Here is a 16,194-nt window from a genome sequence, read left to right as displayed (position 1 = left end):
TCCTTTCTCTGTGTTGTATGTTCTGTGTTGTATGTTGTGTTCCATTCTGTGTGTTGTATGTTGTGTTCCCTTCTCTGTGTTGTATGTTGTGTTACCTTCTCTGTGTTGTATGTTGTATTCCATACTCTGTGTTGTATGTTCCCTTCTCTGTGTTCTGTGTTGCATGTTGTGTGTTCCATTCTCTCTGTTGTAAGTTCCATGTTTCCAAATACAATGATATTTGTATAACTATGATCCCACGCACACACAGGAGCCAGTATTAGTGGCTATCATTCATGGAGCCCCTCTGACATCACAGTCAGCTGATCTCCCTCTTTCGCTCTTTGCTTTTTTCCCCTGCAGACTGCCGTAGCCCCGATGACGTTGTCCCGCGCGGTCCTATGATTGGCTGATTTCAATAGTCGCGGGCTACTTGAACTGAGAAGTCTGTGTCCGCTGCAGCGCGCAGGAATTAAATTGTCGGACAAAGTGAGAGCGTGGCGGGCACAGGGCTGGTATTTGTACTCGGTTAGCGCCGGTAAGAGCGGGCTCTCTGGTCGGCTGAGTGCAGAGCCTCGTCCTGTGTGCAGTGAGCTTCTCCTTCCGTATAGTACAAGGACAGGGGGGTCGTATATCCGAGCACCCTCCCTAATTCCGGCTCCAAGATGTCTCAGTACGTGCTGCGGGATGAGAACCAGGAGAACGTCCAGCCCAGGAAGGCGCCGCTCCAGCAAGCCGGGCCCCAGGGAGGCCGCACCGTGCTCGGGGTTCTGCAGGAAAATCGAGGGCTGCGGGGGGCCCAGGGACGAGGAGGAAAGCAGCAGCCGGTACCGGTAGGTTCAATGCACAGGGGCCTACGTTGGGCCTTTCTCTGGGGTGTAATGGGGGATCGCTCTGTCTTCCTCTATAATGATGGGGGGGACATGGCCCACCGAGGACAGGGGGAGGGGGGATAATCGGCCTGCACCGTGCTATGATCCATAGGGGGGTTGCCAGGCCTGTATACAGTAACCGATCATTTCCCTCCAATACTGATCGATAAGCCTTCCCTCCCTGGCACACCCAGCTCTGATCACACTGCATGCTGCTGGTATGGATCCATAGTCTGCCAGGGCTGAAATCCATGGGGGTCACGTTTTATGGTTTCATAGTGCAGGGGATCAGGTAGTGATCTGTGTGTTGGGAGGACATGTGCCTGGCCTAGGAGGGTGGATTGTACTCATCATACAGGGTTATATAGTGTCTGCAGTGCATTATTCTATACAGGGATGGCGGGCCTTGCTCATGAGAGCTTACAATCTAACAGTAGTGTGATTGCCCTTCTCTCAATCTGGGATCTGTAAGCCATTGCTATGCTGTATTAGGATGATTAAACATGGGTGCTCTTCTTGCAGCGATTATCCCCCCCCCACATGCTATGACCTTAAGAAAATCATAATTTTCTATGGGATTGCAAGTTGTGCTCTGTCAGCAGTTGATTGATCAATGTGACTGTTCAGTAGCAGTACTACTGCAATTGTTGGCCAAGCTTCAGATTATTGCTGGTGGCGTGACTTGCATTTGCCCAGCAGCCTATTCATTGGAATAGCCTGCTCTACCTGCAAGGGAAAAAGTCCCTGACCCTTGTCTAAAAATGCTGATGCATGGCACTGCATTGTGCTTTGGCACTATGCGGTTTCATGCACCCAAAAAAAGTGCAGCGTTTTCTGATCAATGGAGTTTCTATTAGGATTTATTGGCACCCTTTCCTGTATGCTAAAGAGCAGCACATGTTTGGGTGCAGGAGTGTGCGTTTTACATGTTTTCATGCACCCACTGCAGTGTAAACCTAGACTTGTTTATGCTTGTGATTGAGTGGTTTCAAATGATCACCTTGTCAAACAACCTGTTTAGTATAAAATGGATGTAAACTGTAGGCTTGTACCTATAGGTAAGCCTTATTATGGGCTTACCTGTAGGTGCTATGAATATTTCCTAAACCTTCACAGTTTGGGGGACATTCACACTTCATGGAGCTGGTGATGTCTGAGGCATGCGCTCTGAAAGGATGGTATACCTGTACTGTGCCTTCATGGTTCTGTGCTGCAGTTTGTGACTGCATGCATGGGAGTGACGTGATTGCGGTGTGGCCAATCAGATGGTCGGAGGGTGTGAACCTGGAAGGAAGACTGGGTGAAGATGGAAGCGTTTTTTCAGAGCTTACAGCGTGGCGGTGCAGGGCTTCGTTCTAAGGTAAGTATTTCAAATTGTGCTAGTATGCAGTGCATACTTGCACATTATGCCTTTACTTTGCAGGGTTTAAAAAGAGATAAATTGGTGTGGTTTACTTCCACTTTAAAATATAAATCCAAAAGGGAAAACATTTTTGTATAGGTATGTCTTTCTCATTCCCTCTGTTCTCAGCTGCAAAAGAGCTAGGGGAGGAGAAGCAGCACACTGAGCTTTCCAGTGAGGTTGTCAAGGCAAGTCTGGTCATTGGAGGAGAGGGCACAGAGTTCCCAGCAAATCTAGGGAACTGACCAGTGTTCTCCTGCTTAGTGTGGTCATCCCTCCAGGGTCTCTGCCTTCTGACAGCCAGTGAAGAGGGGGGGGGGCAAGCCCCATTCTGTGTCCAGGGCTCAGGCGCAATCTGACATGAGTGTAGCTTGCTAATGGGGCACTCCAAGATAAGGAGGGCCAGCGTGCCGGTGGGGGGCCTTAGAAGAGGATTGGGGCTGCTCTGTGCAAAACCATTAACACAGATTAGGTAAGTAAGATGTTTAAATAAATGGTATCAGCGCTGCTCTAGTTATCATGTAAATGTGTATACTCAACAATTCATATAGATATACATCTGAAATGGAAAAAATAAGTGAATAAATGTAATGCAAAATTGTCCTTGCTATTGATCAGATAAAGTGCTTGTGCTGTTAACCAACCATACTGATAATCAAATAGCTGAAAGACTAAGTGCTTGTGCTTGAATTTTAGGTCACATCAGTCCCTGCCCTCAAGGAGCTCACAATCTAAGGTCCCTAACTCACATTCATACATACACAGTAGGGCCAATTTTTTTATACAGGATTCAATTAACCTACCAGCATGTCTTTGGAGTGTGCATGCGGGGGGGGGGGGGGGGGGGGGGCGGACATACAAACTGAGTACCATATGAGTTGCTGCAATGAAATTTCAGTAAAATGGACTAGCCTGCTGCATTTCTTTTTTACTGATTTTTGGGGTGTCTTTTGACTTCAGCCCTCTGTAGACTTAGGATCGAAAGAATGCCACATCATTTGATGGAAATGAAAATCATCACACAGTTCATATCTGTATAGATATCAGCATGACTTTTTTTTCCCCTTTGAAAACAGATATGAAAGTTTTTTTTTTTTTTTTTTTAGTGTATATTGCAAAAATCACCCCCTCATTGTGCTTGGTGGGCAGTATAGCAGCTGAATGTGACCCTTTCCAGCAAATGGGAGCTGCAACTGCATGCAATACAGGTGCTTGCCATGGCGTCTCAACAAATCCATTTGCTACAAATCCTGATTAATTGCTGACATCAGTGTTTTTTCTTTTTTTGTTTTGCTCTAAGAAGATCTCATGCTTTATCAACCTTAATGCTTCTGTATAAATTGAGATTCTTTCCAATTCATAAATTCCTGGTTAGATGTGAAGTGGTTTGGAATTTTGTTTTGTGCTGCTAGATGATTGAACTATTCTCTTCATATCTTCAGGTTCTTGCTGCACGCAATCATTTGGGCACCAATGATGAGAATTATGGCAAGCTACCAGCTGGAAAAGCTGCTCCCAAGCAGGCTACCTTTGCAATCCATGTGGATGAGCCAGACTGTGCAAACTATCGGAAGCAGCCAGTTACTAAAAAACCTGTGCAAGATGAACACCTGAAACAGCTGAATAAAGTGGTGATTTCTCTCGGACAAAGGAAGCCTCTGGAGCCCATAGAAAACCCAGTAGTCCATACTAGCTATGGTAAGGTAAAGCTCATCCTGGCAGCTGCTGTTGGTTATTACACATGAGCAGCAGTGCTAAAAATGCAACAATTGCCCCATAATAGTAATGTATATTGGTTTTCTGTGTTCTGCTTCTGGCTTTCACTCTTCATTGTGGGTGCAGTATGCAAGTGCGTGTTATTTCATCTTTAAACACTTCTCTCAACACTGGACATGTCTTGGTCAGAGGTTTTTCAATGTCTCTGGGCACCTTAACCATTTCAAATGCCCCCTAGCCTTATGAAAGTTTGGGTTTTTTTTTTTTTTCTTCCTTTCTAATAAGACAAAATTAAAACATTCAGGTAATAGAAAATCCTAAATCTACATAGTGGCTGGTGGTTGTGTAGTGAACGATTCACCCTAGGATTCTGGCAAACAGGCATTGAAGAGCACTTGTGCTTTAGCCTCGGTTTCCACTAGTGCGGCTACGAAGTCGTGCTACTTCTAGCACGACTTCGTAGCAAAAGTAAACCGCGGCTTCAGTTAGACTTGTCCCTCATATATAGAGGGAAGTCGCGCTCAAAAGTAGTACACTATTTACTTTTGAGGTTGCAGCAACTGAAGCCGCGGCAGTGGAAACGGGCCCCATTGAAAACAATGGGTTTTAACTTGCTGTGCGACTTGACATGTGTCAAGTCGCACTAGTGGAAACCGAGCCTTATACCTGCAGATAGCTTAAGTTGAGACATATGGATCAGTACATAGTAGTCAAAGTATTTGATTTGCCTTAGTGACACACTTAAAATGTAAAAAAGTAACTACTTTTGGACAAAGCCTATTTCTGATACTTGTTTATAAGTTCAAATCAGTGTGCATTACTTAGAACCCCTAAACATTATATGTATGTATATATTTTTTTAGAGACCCTCGAGCAGTGATGGCGAACCTTGGCACCCCAGATGTTTTGGAACTACGTTTCCCATGATGCTCATGCACTCTGCAGTGTAGGTGAGCATCATGGGAAATGTAGTTCCAAAACATCTGGGGTGCCAAGGTTTGCCATCACTGTGCCTAGAGCATAAAATGGGGATTGTTGCAATACTTTGTCACACTGTATTTGCTCAGCGGTCTTGGATTAAAAAAAAAAAAAAAAAAAAATGTTGGCCCATTGTGTTCTGTGAGTTAAAGGTTACGCCATGTAAATTGACACCTAATGTGTCATGCTTCAAAACTGCGCACGCTCATGGAATGGCAACAAACATTGGTACTTAAAAAAAAAAAAAGTGTTCTAGTGCTAGAAATATTGCTCTAACAACCGTAGTGATACCTCACGTGAGGGTTGAACACCATTTACATGTGTACTTGCGTATGCATTCGCTTCTGTGCTCGAGCTCAGGGAGATGGGGCGCTTTACATTTTTACTGTCCTTGTTTAAAAAAAAAAAAAACTGACTGTGCATTTACCACCACCGCGGGATTATAGTGGCATTTCATTCAATTTGACTTCATCCCATTGCAAACCAGTTGATGAGCATGTACTCCTGAAGAAGTGAGCTATGTTCCTCACGATACGCGTCGAGATTTTATGATGCTCCAGTTCAACAATGCAATGTGTTTACTGTACTTGTGAGCATATTTTATTCATGTATGTAAATGTGGTCATATATTATGATATACTTTCAATAAACCTATTTGTATTACTACAAAAAAAATCACTTCGTTTTACGAGGAATGTAAACATCCCCTGTAATAGAAATAAGGACAGGCCCTCTTTAATTTGAGATCTGGGGGTCAAAAATACCTCACATCTCACATCTGCACTAAAAAGCAATAAATCTACACTAAAAAGCAATAAATCTACACTAAAAAGCAATAAAGTTGTATGGGATTTTTTATTAAAGCTGTTGAAAGCGACATTTGACGTCTCTCCAATCTTCCAAGGCAAGTTGAGTGGGGGCCATCTTACCTGCCAAGCACCATAGGACCAGATCATTTTTCTCCGCTACTGACTGCTCGGTAAGCGGGGAAAACTACTGGGAAATGGCGGGAGGAGGGTGGGCACCTCTTCTGCCACCCATAAGTTATCCAGTGGGGAATCCGCTACCGGGACCACGTTCATGTTTAACCACTTTACCGCTGAGTACCGGAGTACTACTGCGGCAACGTGGCTCGTTATCGTCTGATGACGTAGACCTACGTCGCCAGACTCCTCCCCCTGTAGGTGGCGCGCCGCCGGAGGCGCGCTCCCGCTGTTTTCATTCACAGCGGGAGTCGGGCCAGGGGAGGAGCAGCGGCGATCGCCGCTGCTCTGCCCCGATCGTCGGGGAATCCAGTTTGGAGATCCGCCCGCCTGTGTAAACAGAGCGGGCGGATCTCCTAAGTGACAGGGAGTGACAGATCGGAGTGTTTAGCATAGCTGAACATCCGATCTGTCCCTCACTCACTCACCTCCCCCCCACACGTTAGTAAGCACCAGGCATACATTAACCCCTCCCTCTCCAATAAAATTAACCCCTTCCTTGCCAGTGTCATTTTTACAGTAACAGTGCATATATATATAGCACTAATTACTATAGTAATGTCACTGGTACCCCCAAGTGTCAAAAATGTCAGTCAAGGGTCCGATCTGTCCGCCGCAATGTCGCAGTCCCGCAAAAAAAATCGCAGATCGCCGCCATTACGCGTTAAAAAAAAACACCAAAAATGATAGAAATCTTTCCCATAGTTAGTAAACGCAATAACTTTTGCGCAATCCAATCAAAATACGCTTATTGTGATTTTTTTTATTTTTTTTTTTTACCAACCATGGGTAGCAGAAAACAAATTGGCCAAAAATTTAAAAAAAATTGGTTTTTACATCTTTTTTGGGGGAATTTCATATAAAAAAAATGTTAAAAATATTTTTTTCAAAATAAACGCTTTTTTGTTTATAGCGCAAAAAGTAAAAATCGCACAGGTGATCAAATACCACCAAAAGAAAACTCTGTTTGTGGGGAAAAAAGGATGTAAATTTTGTTTGGGTACGGCGTTGCATGACCGCACAATTGTCAGTTAAAGACGCACAGCGCCGAATTGCAAAAAGTGGCCCAGACGTAAGACAGCAAAATGCTCTAGTGGTTAAATAGACCTCTTGCATTATGAAAACAATCAAGGATAGGGCAGCAATGTTGCCATAACCCTGTTAACGTCAAAGTAGTGATGTAAATGCATGGTGGACTGTAGTGGTTAAAAAAAAAAAAATTATACTTGCCTGCTCTGTGCAAAACTGCAGTGGCCCTGAACCTCCACTTCTAGGGTCCTAAGCTGGCAACCTTTGCCCCCCTTTTGTGCCCCCAAAGCAAGTTGCTGCTATGGGGACAGTGCATGCTCACTCCCGAGCTGTCTTAAAGCCGCTGCTTCCTCCCCACTACATTTGATTGGCAGCAGAAGCTAATGGCTTCGGCTGCTGCCAGCATCCCTGTGTGGAGTAAGATGGGAGCAGTGCACAGTGCTGGATCTTTCCCCCTTCACACAGGGAAGGAAAGGACAGCAAGCAAGAAGGACATTTTGTTTTGCTTCATGCAGGGAATGCATTAAAAATGTTTTGGCTTTAGCACAACTTTAAAAAAAGTTCTCACGTGCCAGGCAAAGGCGCTAGTATGCACTGCATATCAGCACATTATGTGAAACTTGCCTTTAAAATGAAGCATTCTAGCGATGCAATCTCATCACTGGAGACAGTGTCTATCTTCACCCGGTCTTCCTTCTGTGTGTGTGGATTAAGCTTGTACTGCCCAAAGCAATGTCACTCCCCCACATGCGTGCAGGAGCTGCCGGTTATGGCACAGGGCTCTGAAGAAATGGCACGGGCGGCCATTCCCTCAGAGCGCAGGGGCCAGTGATTTTACTGGCTGAATACACATAAACTGTGCATGTTTAGGAGATATTTACACTACCTATAGGTAAGCCTGATTATAGGCTTACCCTTTAGGTAAAACTTAGAGGAAGTAAACTCATCTTTAAGGCCCAATCCTATTTATGTTAAGATAATGTGTTGAACAAGCCTTACTGTAACTCATGGAGGCATTCATTTTATATCAACACTTATACATTGCAGCTATGTTGTAGCACACTGTAACAGACCTGTGTGGGGATGCACTGTGCTAAGAAAATGGTGCATGTAAAACTTACTGCAGTATGGTACACTGACGGCTTATTCTATTCCTCCTACCTGAGTGCTTCATTTACACTGTATTAAACCAAATCACTTGTTACACAAGTCAGTGAAGCATTTTTTCCCTTTTTGGAGCTCCTCTGCCAATATTAAAGCATAGAACACCTGTAGGTAATCTATTTGGTGCACTTGTGTTTTTAGAGCTATAGAAAATATAGTAGCGTTTCAGTGTGTATTACATGTGATCTGAAAGCTACTGTGTGGGTTGTACAGCCTGGAATAATGCATGTATTTGGGTGGAATATGGTGTTCTATTTTGTCTGCTCAAGTGCAGTTTTTACTAGCTTCACTACTTGCCCTATTGTCCCTAAAGCACCTAAACATGGAGTTTCTGGACCTATTTTGCAATCTTACTGCAGGCACCAGAACCAATGCTGCTACATAAGGACATCTGAGGCATATTCTTCAGTAAGCAATTTTTATTGATCACAGGAGCCCCTAAAAGTGCAATGTTTTGGAATTACACAGGGCTTTAAAACAAGTCTGTGGCTGTTTTCTGGACTTGTGAAAATTCCTTCAGTTACATAAGCACTGGCTGCTTGCATTCAAGCTCTGAAGATTGATTATTTAAAGGCTAATTCCACCCTTTGCCAAAATAAATGCACTGTATTATAAAGTGCACTAACTTTTTTTTTTATTTATCTTTTTCAGATTCTCCAATGGATATGTCAATTGTGGATGAGGAAGAAAAGGTGACCAGTGGCAAAGAAGTCCAAGATTATGCAGAAGAGATTCATACTTATATCAGGGAAATGGAGGTAATTTGGTGTCCTGGATAGTGGATAGGCCCTGTTTTTTTTTTTTTTTTTTTTTTTTTTTTTTTTTTATAATATATTATATAAAAATGTTTGAAAAATGTCACCACGTGCTGTTGCCTGCATCAATAGATTAGTCCAGTAGTGGCAAACTGTTCCTCACTCAATTTTCTACATTTTAGGAGCCACAGCAACATTGGGAGCATTTTCTCACATGTTCCTGATGTGATCCATGGTAAAAACATTTAAAAAAAAGGTATCTAAAAACACTGCTCTCTGCTGTGGTCTTCTCACAGAATGGCTGAAATGGTTTATAATTTACTTGTTTTTAATGAATTATGGGCGTTTGTGAGGGACTCCTGAAGCTTCTAGCCTCAAATGCTCATGAGCCCTATAGCTCAGCTCTACTTGACAAACTCGTGTAGCCTGAATCTAAAATCCAAAAGGGAGTCACAGGGACACCAGTAGATACAACCACAAGGTGCCTGTATATAAGAACTGTTGCTTAAATGTTAGATCAGGTCCGGTTCAGTGTAGGCACCTAGGGGCAATAGCAAATACCTGCTGCAGCTCACAAAAGCCTTCTGTAATGGCTAAATCCCTGCCCATTCTAAAGACTGGTCCAAGTTCAGCAGAGACCATCTGAATTTCAATCCATCTGAGCAGGCTGGTTGTACAGAAATTAATCTATAGACTTCTGTACAGTCAGCCTTTTGGAACATTTTCACTCAATCAGTGCTGCTGGCTATAACTGGTGGTGCTGATTGTATTCTAATGGCAGTGAAGCCCCCACGGTCAGAATGCAATAGTTCCCAAGGGGGGGATTCCCCCACTCGCATGTTTTCTTTCAACCGTTGGTTGAATGATAGAAAATGACTCATGGCTTGCTTAATGGACCAAGCTTCAACACTTCACCTTGTGCTAAACATTGCCTGCCCCATTTACCTCATACATATTTCTATTGGCTTGTTAAGCTCTCCATTAGTAATAGGCTAGTAGGTATACCGGGTTTGGTGTGGGAAACAATGGGCAAGCTCACACTACCAGAGCCTTTGCCCTTCAGATTGTCATAACAGGAAGGTTTGCTAGGATATGCCACTGATCAGTATCTAACACTCACCGAAGTATTTGATGCTATTCTAGCAGCAGCTCTAGCTCTGCAAGAGCAGATTAGACTGACAAATTATTTTTTTTAGAATGCTGTGTGTTTATAGTTTAACATGACCGGTTTCAAGTAAACCTGCTTTCCTTATTTAGGGCTTTAGTGGCCACTATCCACGGCAGCACATGCAATATTTGGCTTTCTTTTTGCTGTTCCATTCAGCTGTTGGGAACAAAAATTCCCAGTAATTATGTAGTTTGACTTTTACATTATAAAGCTCTACAAATTACCACTGCCATGACCGCTTACAGCGCTTGCATTCCAGACTTGGTACATTGCTGCCCATGAGACCCTGTCTTTTGCCATGTTAACTTTCTTTGTAATGGCTGTTGGAGGGCTAACGTGAAAGCTGTAGACATAAGCTAACCATGCGCTGATAAAAATTGCATCTGTTTGGGCACCAGGTGAAAAGCCTAAAAGGAATGCAGTCACCATATCGAAGGACTGGTAAGCTTTCTGTTTTTGAGCTGAATTTTTTAAAATTTTTTTTTTTTTTTTTTGTCTACAGATAAAGTGTAAACCCAAGGCTGGTTACATGCAGAAGCAGCCTGATATAACGAATAACATGCGTGCAATCCTTGTTGACTGGCTGGTTGAAGTTGGTGAAGAGTACAAGCTGCAGAATGAGACTCTCTATTTGGCTGTGAACTACATTGATAGATTCTTGTCATCAATGTCTGTATTACGGGGGAAGCTTCAATTAGTTGGCACTGCTGCTATGCTATTAGCTTCGTAAGTATTTTATTTTCACCAATATATTACAAAGGATCAGTACGGTTTTGCCTAGTTCTAATGGACTCGTTTCTGCCAATGCAGGAAATTTGAAGAGATCTACCCGCCTGAAGTAGCAGAATTTGTTTACATAACTGATGACACTTACAACAAGAAACAAGTACTTAAAATGGAACATTTGGTTCTTAAAGTTCTGTCTTTTGACCTTGCTGCTCCAACTATCCTACAATACCTCAACCAATATTTTCGTCTCCATCCAGTGGCTTCTAAAATGGAAAGTTTGTGTATGGTAGGTGTACAATCGCATTTTGTCATTTACATATGCATATTATCTAAAATGATCTTTCTAAAGTCAAAGGTGAAATCTGGGATTAAAAAAAACCTTTGCTGTGGTGGCCCCCTGCACTGCAAGGGTTTAAGGATAGACCAATGAGCTGTAATATGCCATCCCTTACTCTGGCAGGCTTCCAATGTTGAAGACTTTTGGGTGTGCCCTCACTATTCCCACATACAGTGCAAGACCAATAGTCCTGCATTGTATGGAATATTGGTATGCAACCACCAACCATAGCCTCAAGGAACTGGTACTGCAGCATAGAGGAAATCTGGAGTGAGGAATGGGGTAAATCTACTTTTTTGGAAAATGGTGCAGCGCGGCAAAGTCGGCGATGCACTAATTGGGATGCTCTGATTGCCAGCAATAGGCTGCGATTTGGGTGCAAAAGTCAAGTGTACACTGCTAAAATGCGCTCTATCCCTACCCATCTGATTCATTCAGCTTCAAATCAAGCTCTGGGATTGGTGCCACACCCCCCAATCCAATCATTCCTGTTATTAAAGCCCCCTGCCAGGTAAGAAAACCCACATACACCTTGCAGTGCAGGCTCCTTGTGCCACAAGGCTTAATTGCTTATTTAGTCACAGGTAGAAGATTTAATCTCCTGCAGTGCTTTTGGCAACTTCAGGGGTGATTTTTCAATATTCACCTGTGCATGAACCTGTACAGATGTCTTTTTAGTCCCCCCTGAAGTCAGATGAACTTGCACCATTTCAAAGCCTTGTTCAGTGTGAACAAAGGCTAAGCCAGGGATTGATCCAGTCCTCCAGATGCTACCATTATAAGTCTCTCCTCCAAACCCCCCCCCCCCCCCCCTTAGCTTCGTGTGGTGTCTGTCAATGGACTGTATGTCAGAGCTTGGTAGTGATTTTGGCCAGACCTTCAGGTGTAATGTACAGCCTGGGGCAGTGATGGCGAACCTTGGTACCCAAGATGTTTTGGAACTACATTGCCCATGATGCTTATGCACTCTGCAGTGTAGTTGAGCATCATGGGAAATGTAGGTCCAAAACATCTGGAGTGCCAAGGTTCGCCATCACTGGCCTTCACAGGGCATGTTTTCACCTAGTTCTTGCCTAGAACACAGAAATTGAGCTGAAGATGGAACATCCCTGCCTTTTGTTTATGGGTATTTACAGTTCTATTCTGTTTGAATAGACTGTTAGTCAATTGCAGGTGTATTGATCATCTGGGGATAAGCTTGGTGTGAATTGCTGTGATTTATTGTTTTTTTTTTTTTTTTTTTTTTTTGGGTGATTCACATTTGGCTATTGCGAGCAGAATTCTGCCCTCAATTCAAAATAGCCAGGTGTTGTATCCATGCTAATTCTGCCTGACCACTGGTATATGCAGCATGTCTCAGTGATGCAACTGCAATGACACTTGCAAGGTTTGAGCAGTGATGGCATTTGATTATACCACTGCAAAATGGAAATAGTTTAGTTTATAGGCAATCTCATAGCTACTGGATCTCCTAGTTATAATCTGACAAGAGGCTTAAAGAAATATCTAGCAATCTTTTCCAAAGTTTAGGACCACTATATAACATGCTATTGATATGTAAAAGGTTCTTACTGTAGCAAGTTGCAACAGGTATTCGGCAAGCATACTTTGCACTGCATTTAAAAAAAAGTGTTCAGTAACTTTAGTATGTTTCAGTAATTCATTTGTTTGTTTGTTTTTTTTTTGCAGTACCTGGGAGAGCTCAGCTTAATAGATGCAGACCCTTTCCTCCGATACTTGCCATCTGTTGTTGCTGCATCGGCTTTCGTCATTGCAAACTTCACATTAAACGATGAGACTTGGGTATGTAGGTTTTCCATAGCCACAAGGGATATAAATCTACCTGTGTAAAAAAAGGCATTTTGTGCACAGTAAAGTGATAATAAAGCTAAAAATGTTTACCTTAATGCTGTCCTTGCATTAATGTAAACGTTTTCTATTTCTCTGTCCTTGCCCCTTGCCTGTGTGAAGGGAAACATAGATAATAGATCCAGAGCTGTTCCTGACTGCTTCTCTTCTCCCCTCTTCCTCTTCACACAGGATTTTGAGTAGCATCAAGAGCCATTGCTGTTAAATGATGCAGTGAGAAGGAACTGTGTGTGTAGGGGGGGTGAGAAGGAAGTGTGTGTGTTTGTGTGTGTGTGTGTGTGTTTGTGTGTGTGTGTGTGTGTGTGTGTGGGGGGGGGGGGGGGGGGGGGTGTTAAGTCCCGGTGTCTCTCCATACACACAGCTTGGGAGAAACGCTGCGCAGCTTGCTATTGGGACACTAAGAGGAGGCAAGATTGCTGCTGGGGGACCTGATAAAATGAGGATCAGGGCCGCTCTGCAATACCACTGCACAGAGCAGGTGTGTAGAACATGTTTTTTAAACCGCTTGCTGACAGCCTCAAGGAGTATGTGGCAGAGTGGCTCTCCTGCACGGATCACGTGTTTAGTGATCCAGCACTTCTGGGTAGGGGGTGTGTGCCGGCTGTGATAGTCCCGCATAAGCCGGTCCGCATGGTGCTGGTCAATGATTGATCGCCAACACCCGCTGATCCTCAGAGGATGACAGGGCAGAGCTTTGTAAATGTAAACCCATGTGGAGCTCTTAGGCAGTTTACTGATTACTGCGCAGATTTAAACTAGAACCCTAGATTTGATTTCCCTGCATTTCAGCATTCAAGCGGAGTTCCACCCAAAAGTGGAACTTCCGTTTTAGGTAGTAATAACTCCCTGACATGCCACATTTGGCATGTCATTTTTTTTGGGGGGGGGGAGCGGGTACCTAGTTTTGACAGGTATCCGCTTCCGCTCAGAGTGCCACGGCGCCCTGAACGGAAGTTCTCCTCTCCACCTCCCTCCCTGCAATCTTCTGGGACATGTCGGAGGTCCCAGAAGATTGCCGGCCAATAACGCGCAGAGCAACTCGCGCATGCGAAGTGCGTACCTGGCTGTCAAGCCGCAAACTGTCACTGCCGGGTGCCTACACCAGTAATGCTGGCGCTGCCAAGACCAGAGGGAAGAGGATTGAGGCTTCTGGTGGCCGCATTGCTGGCCTGCGGGACAGGTCAGTGAAAAGGCTGGAACTCAGCTTTAAGCTGGAAAACTTGGCAGTTAAAACCATGTACATAAAGAATTAAGCTGTAATTTTCCTTTTTGTAAAATCTCCAGAATATATTTAATCTTGGGGCCCATTTGAGAACGTGTGGTTTTTTTATTTTATTTTTCTCTGGTATGGTGACCTAAACTTTGTCTTTCCCCTCCCCCACAGCCAGATTCCTTGGTCCAGTTCACAAGATACTCCTTGGAAAGTCTTAAACCTTGCATCTTGGATCTGTATCGCACCTATCTTTCTGCAGCAACCCACCAACAACAGGCTGTGCGTGAGAAATACAAGAATGCAAAGTGAGTAAATCTACACATTGTTGAACAAACTTAAATGGCCTTTTAATGCATTTTAAGGGCCAGGCTGTAAGATAAGATCAACTATTAGATTTTTGACCCTTGCCCAGTTGGATTTTTTTTTTTTTTTTTTGTTCCTACACCCCTGGGTCTGACTATACTCATGCATTTGTAGACAGTCTTCCAACTGGCATTTTTTTTTCTAGGAGGTCAACAATGGCATTAGACCTCATTCTGTCAGTGCATGTTTTCTTTAATTTGTGTGAGCTTCAACTTTAGCAAAGCTCTCCAGTATGTGGACATTTTATCCCACCCCAATCTGTCCCATTGGGAATATTTTTTTTTTCCCGGCCTATAGCCAAAACAGGAAGTGGGAGGAATTGCTCCAAAGAGGGAGTCCTGGGTTGTCCCCAGAACTGGTGTCCCACTGGAAGAATTCTGGTGTTAACCCAAAATTTGGGATTTTCTTTAATTTTTATAATGGTAAAACAGGACCAATAGGTCCATATTCCTAAATGGAGGGGGGGGGGGGGGTGGGTGGAGAAATGAATTCTTTCTATCCAAAACTAAAAATGTCCCCGGTTCACACTTGTTATGTGAATTTGTATTGCAAAACGCACAAGTGAAGTAAATGTATTCCTATTGAGGGTGTTCATAGACAAGCAGTTGTCCACTTTTGACCTATCTGTCCATTAAATTCTACATTCAGTGTGTTAAGAGGGCTTAATGTGGCTTTCACTTGTTTACTCCTTTGTACAACTGAATTCCGTATACTGAATTTGTTTTTTTTTTTTCCTTCCCCAGGTATCAAGGTGCATCAACAATTGATCCTCCAGAGTCCCTTTCTATATTTTTATAATCCTAAAAGTTGGACTTTTTTCTAATGTATATGGACACAAAGCACATGATGTACAGTTATTTTTCTATTATTGAGACTTTGTTTTTCACTCATTCAGGTATTGCGTATCTGAACAGAATTATGAAGCAAAGTGTTTTTTTTTTTTTTTATGGTTTTAAACTCTGTAAATTTTATGTATGGTTTTTAGATATTTGCTTAGCTATGCTCTTTTATAAAGCTGTTTGTGCAGATTGCACTAACCAAGCAGTTGACATATTTGTTTATATACTATATAAATCACTGTTAATACCAATAAATGTTAAACAGCGAAATAAGTGTTTTGAGCTTGTGACAGGGTCACAGAGCGTTCAATGAACAGAATGGCTTCTACACTTGTGGCATCCTAATGTGGAAGTTATTAGTACAAATTGCTGACCATGTCAACACATGAGGCCATCAGATTGGTGCAGATCTGACACCTTCCTTGTAGATGTCTCTGCAATCTACTTTGTGAGGAGTTTTAGGCTGACACTAGCCCAAGAGTCAGGCCTTCTTAGCTTGCATTAATGCTAAATTTCTGATAATGGTGGTTGCATTTGCTCAACTGAAGAATCAATCTAGACAAAACAAGTGGCACTCCAGTGATTTGACATGTAAGCAGCTTGTACAAGTAGCTGACCTATTGTGGAGTGCAGCTGTGCTGTTAGACTGTAACTTTAAATGTTGAGGCTTGTGCTTACTACTGTATCTCTTAGTCTATGGTCCTGCATATCCAAACAGTTTACTTGTCAGTGTTCTTGGTTCTCCTGTGTTGAGTTAACGGTGGCTATTACAACTTTGCCACCCTGACAAATGGAAGG

General features: G+C 43.1%; 1 protein-coding gene across 1 annotated transcript; it reads left to right on the top strand.

Annotated features, from left to right (window-relative positions):
• The first annotated feature begins 406 nt into the window (after positions 1 to 406).
• CCNA2 (cyclin A2) lies at positions 407 to 15,689 on the top strand. The gene is made up of 8 exons (XM_082243896.1): positions 407 to 806; positions 3,696 to 3,951; positions 8,775 to 8,881; positions 10,549 to 10,772; positions 10,857 to 11,061; positions 12,802 to 12,915; positions 14,366 to 14,499; positions 15,301 to 15,689. Exons 1-8 carry the CDS (start codon positions 645 to 647, stop codon positions 15,353 to 15,355), a joined length of 1,257 nt encoding a protein of 418 aa, XP_082100022.1. The 5' UTR covers positions 407 to 644; the 3' UTR covers positions 15,356 to 15,689.
• Positions 15,690 to 16,194: the final 505 nt, after the last annotated feature.

The sequence above is a fragment of the Pelophylax lessonae genome (genome assembly GCF_965119305.1).
Source record: "Pelophylax lessonae genome assembly, chromosome: 1".
NCBI lineage: Eukaryota > Metazoa > Chordata > Amphibia > Anura > Ranidae > Pelophylax > Pelophylax lessonae.
The sequence above is the reverse complement of the archived record's forward strand: the minus strand, read 5'-3'. Positions and strand labels throughout refer to the sequence as shown.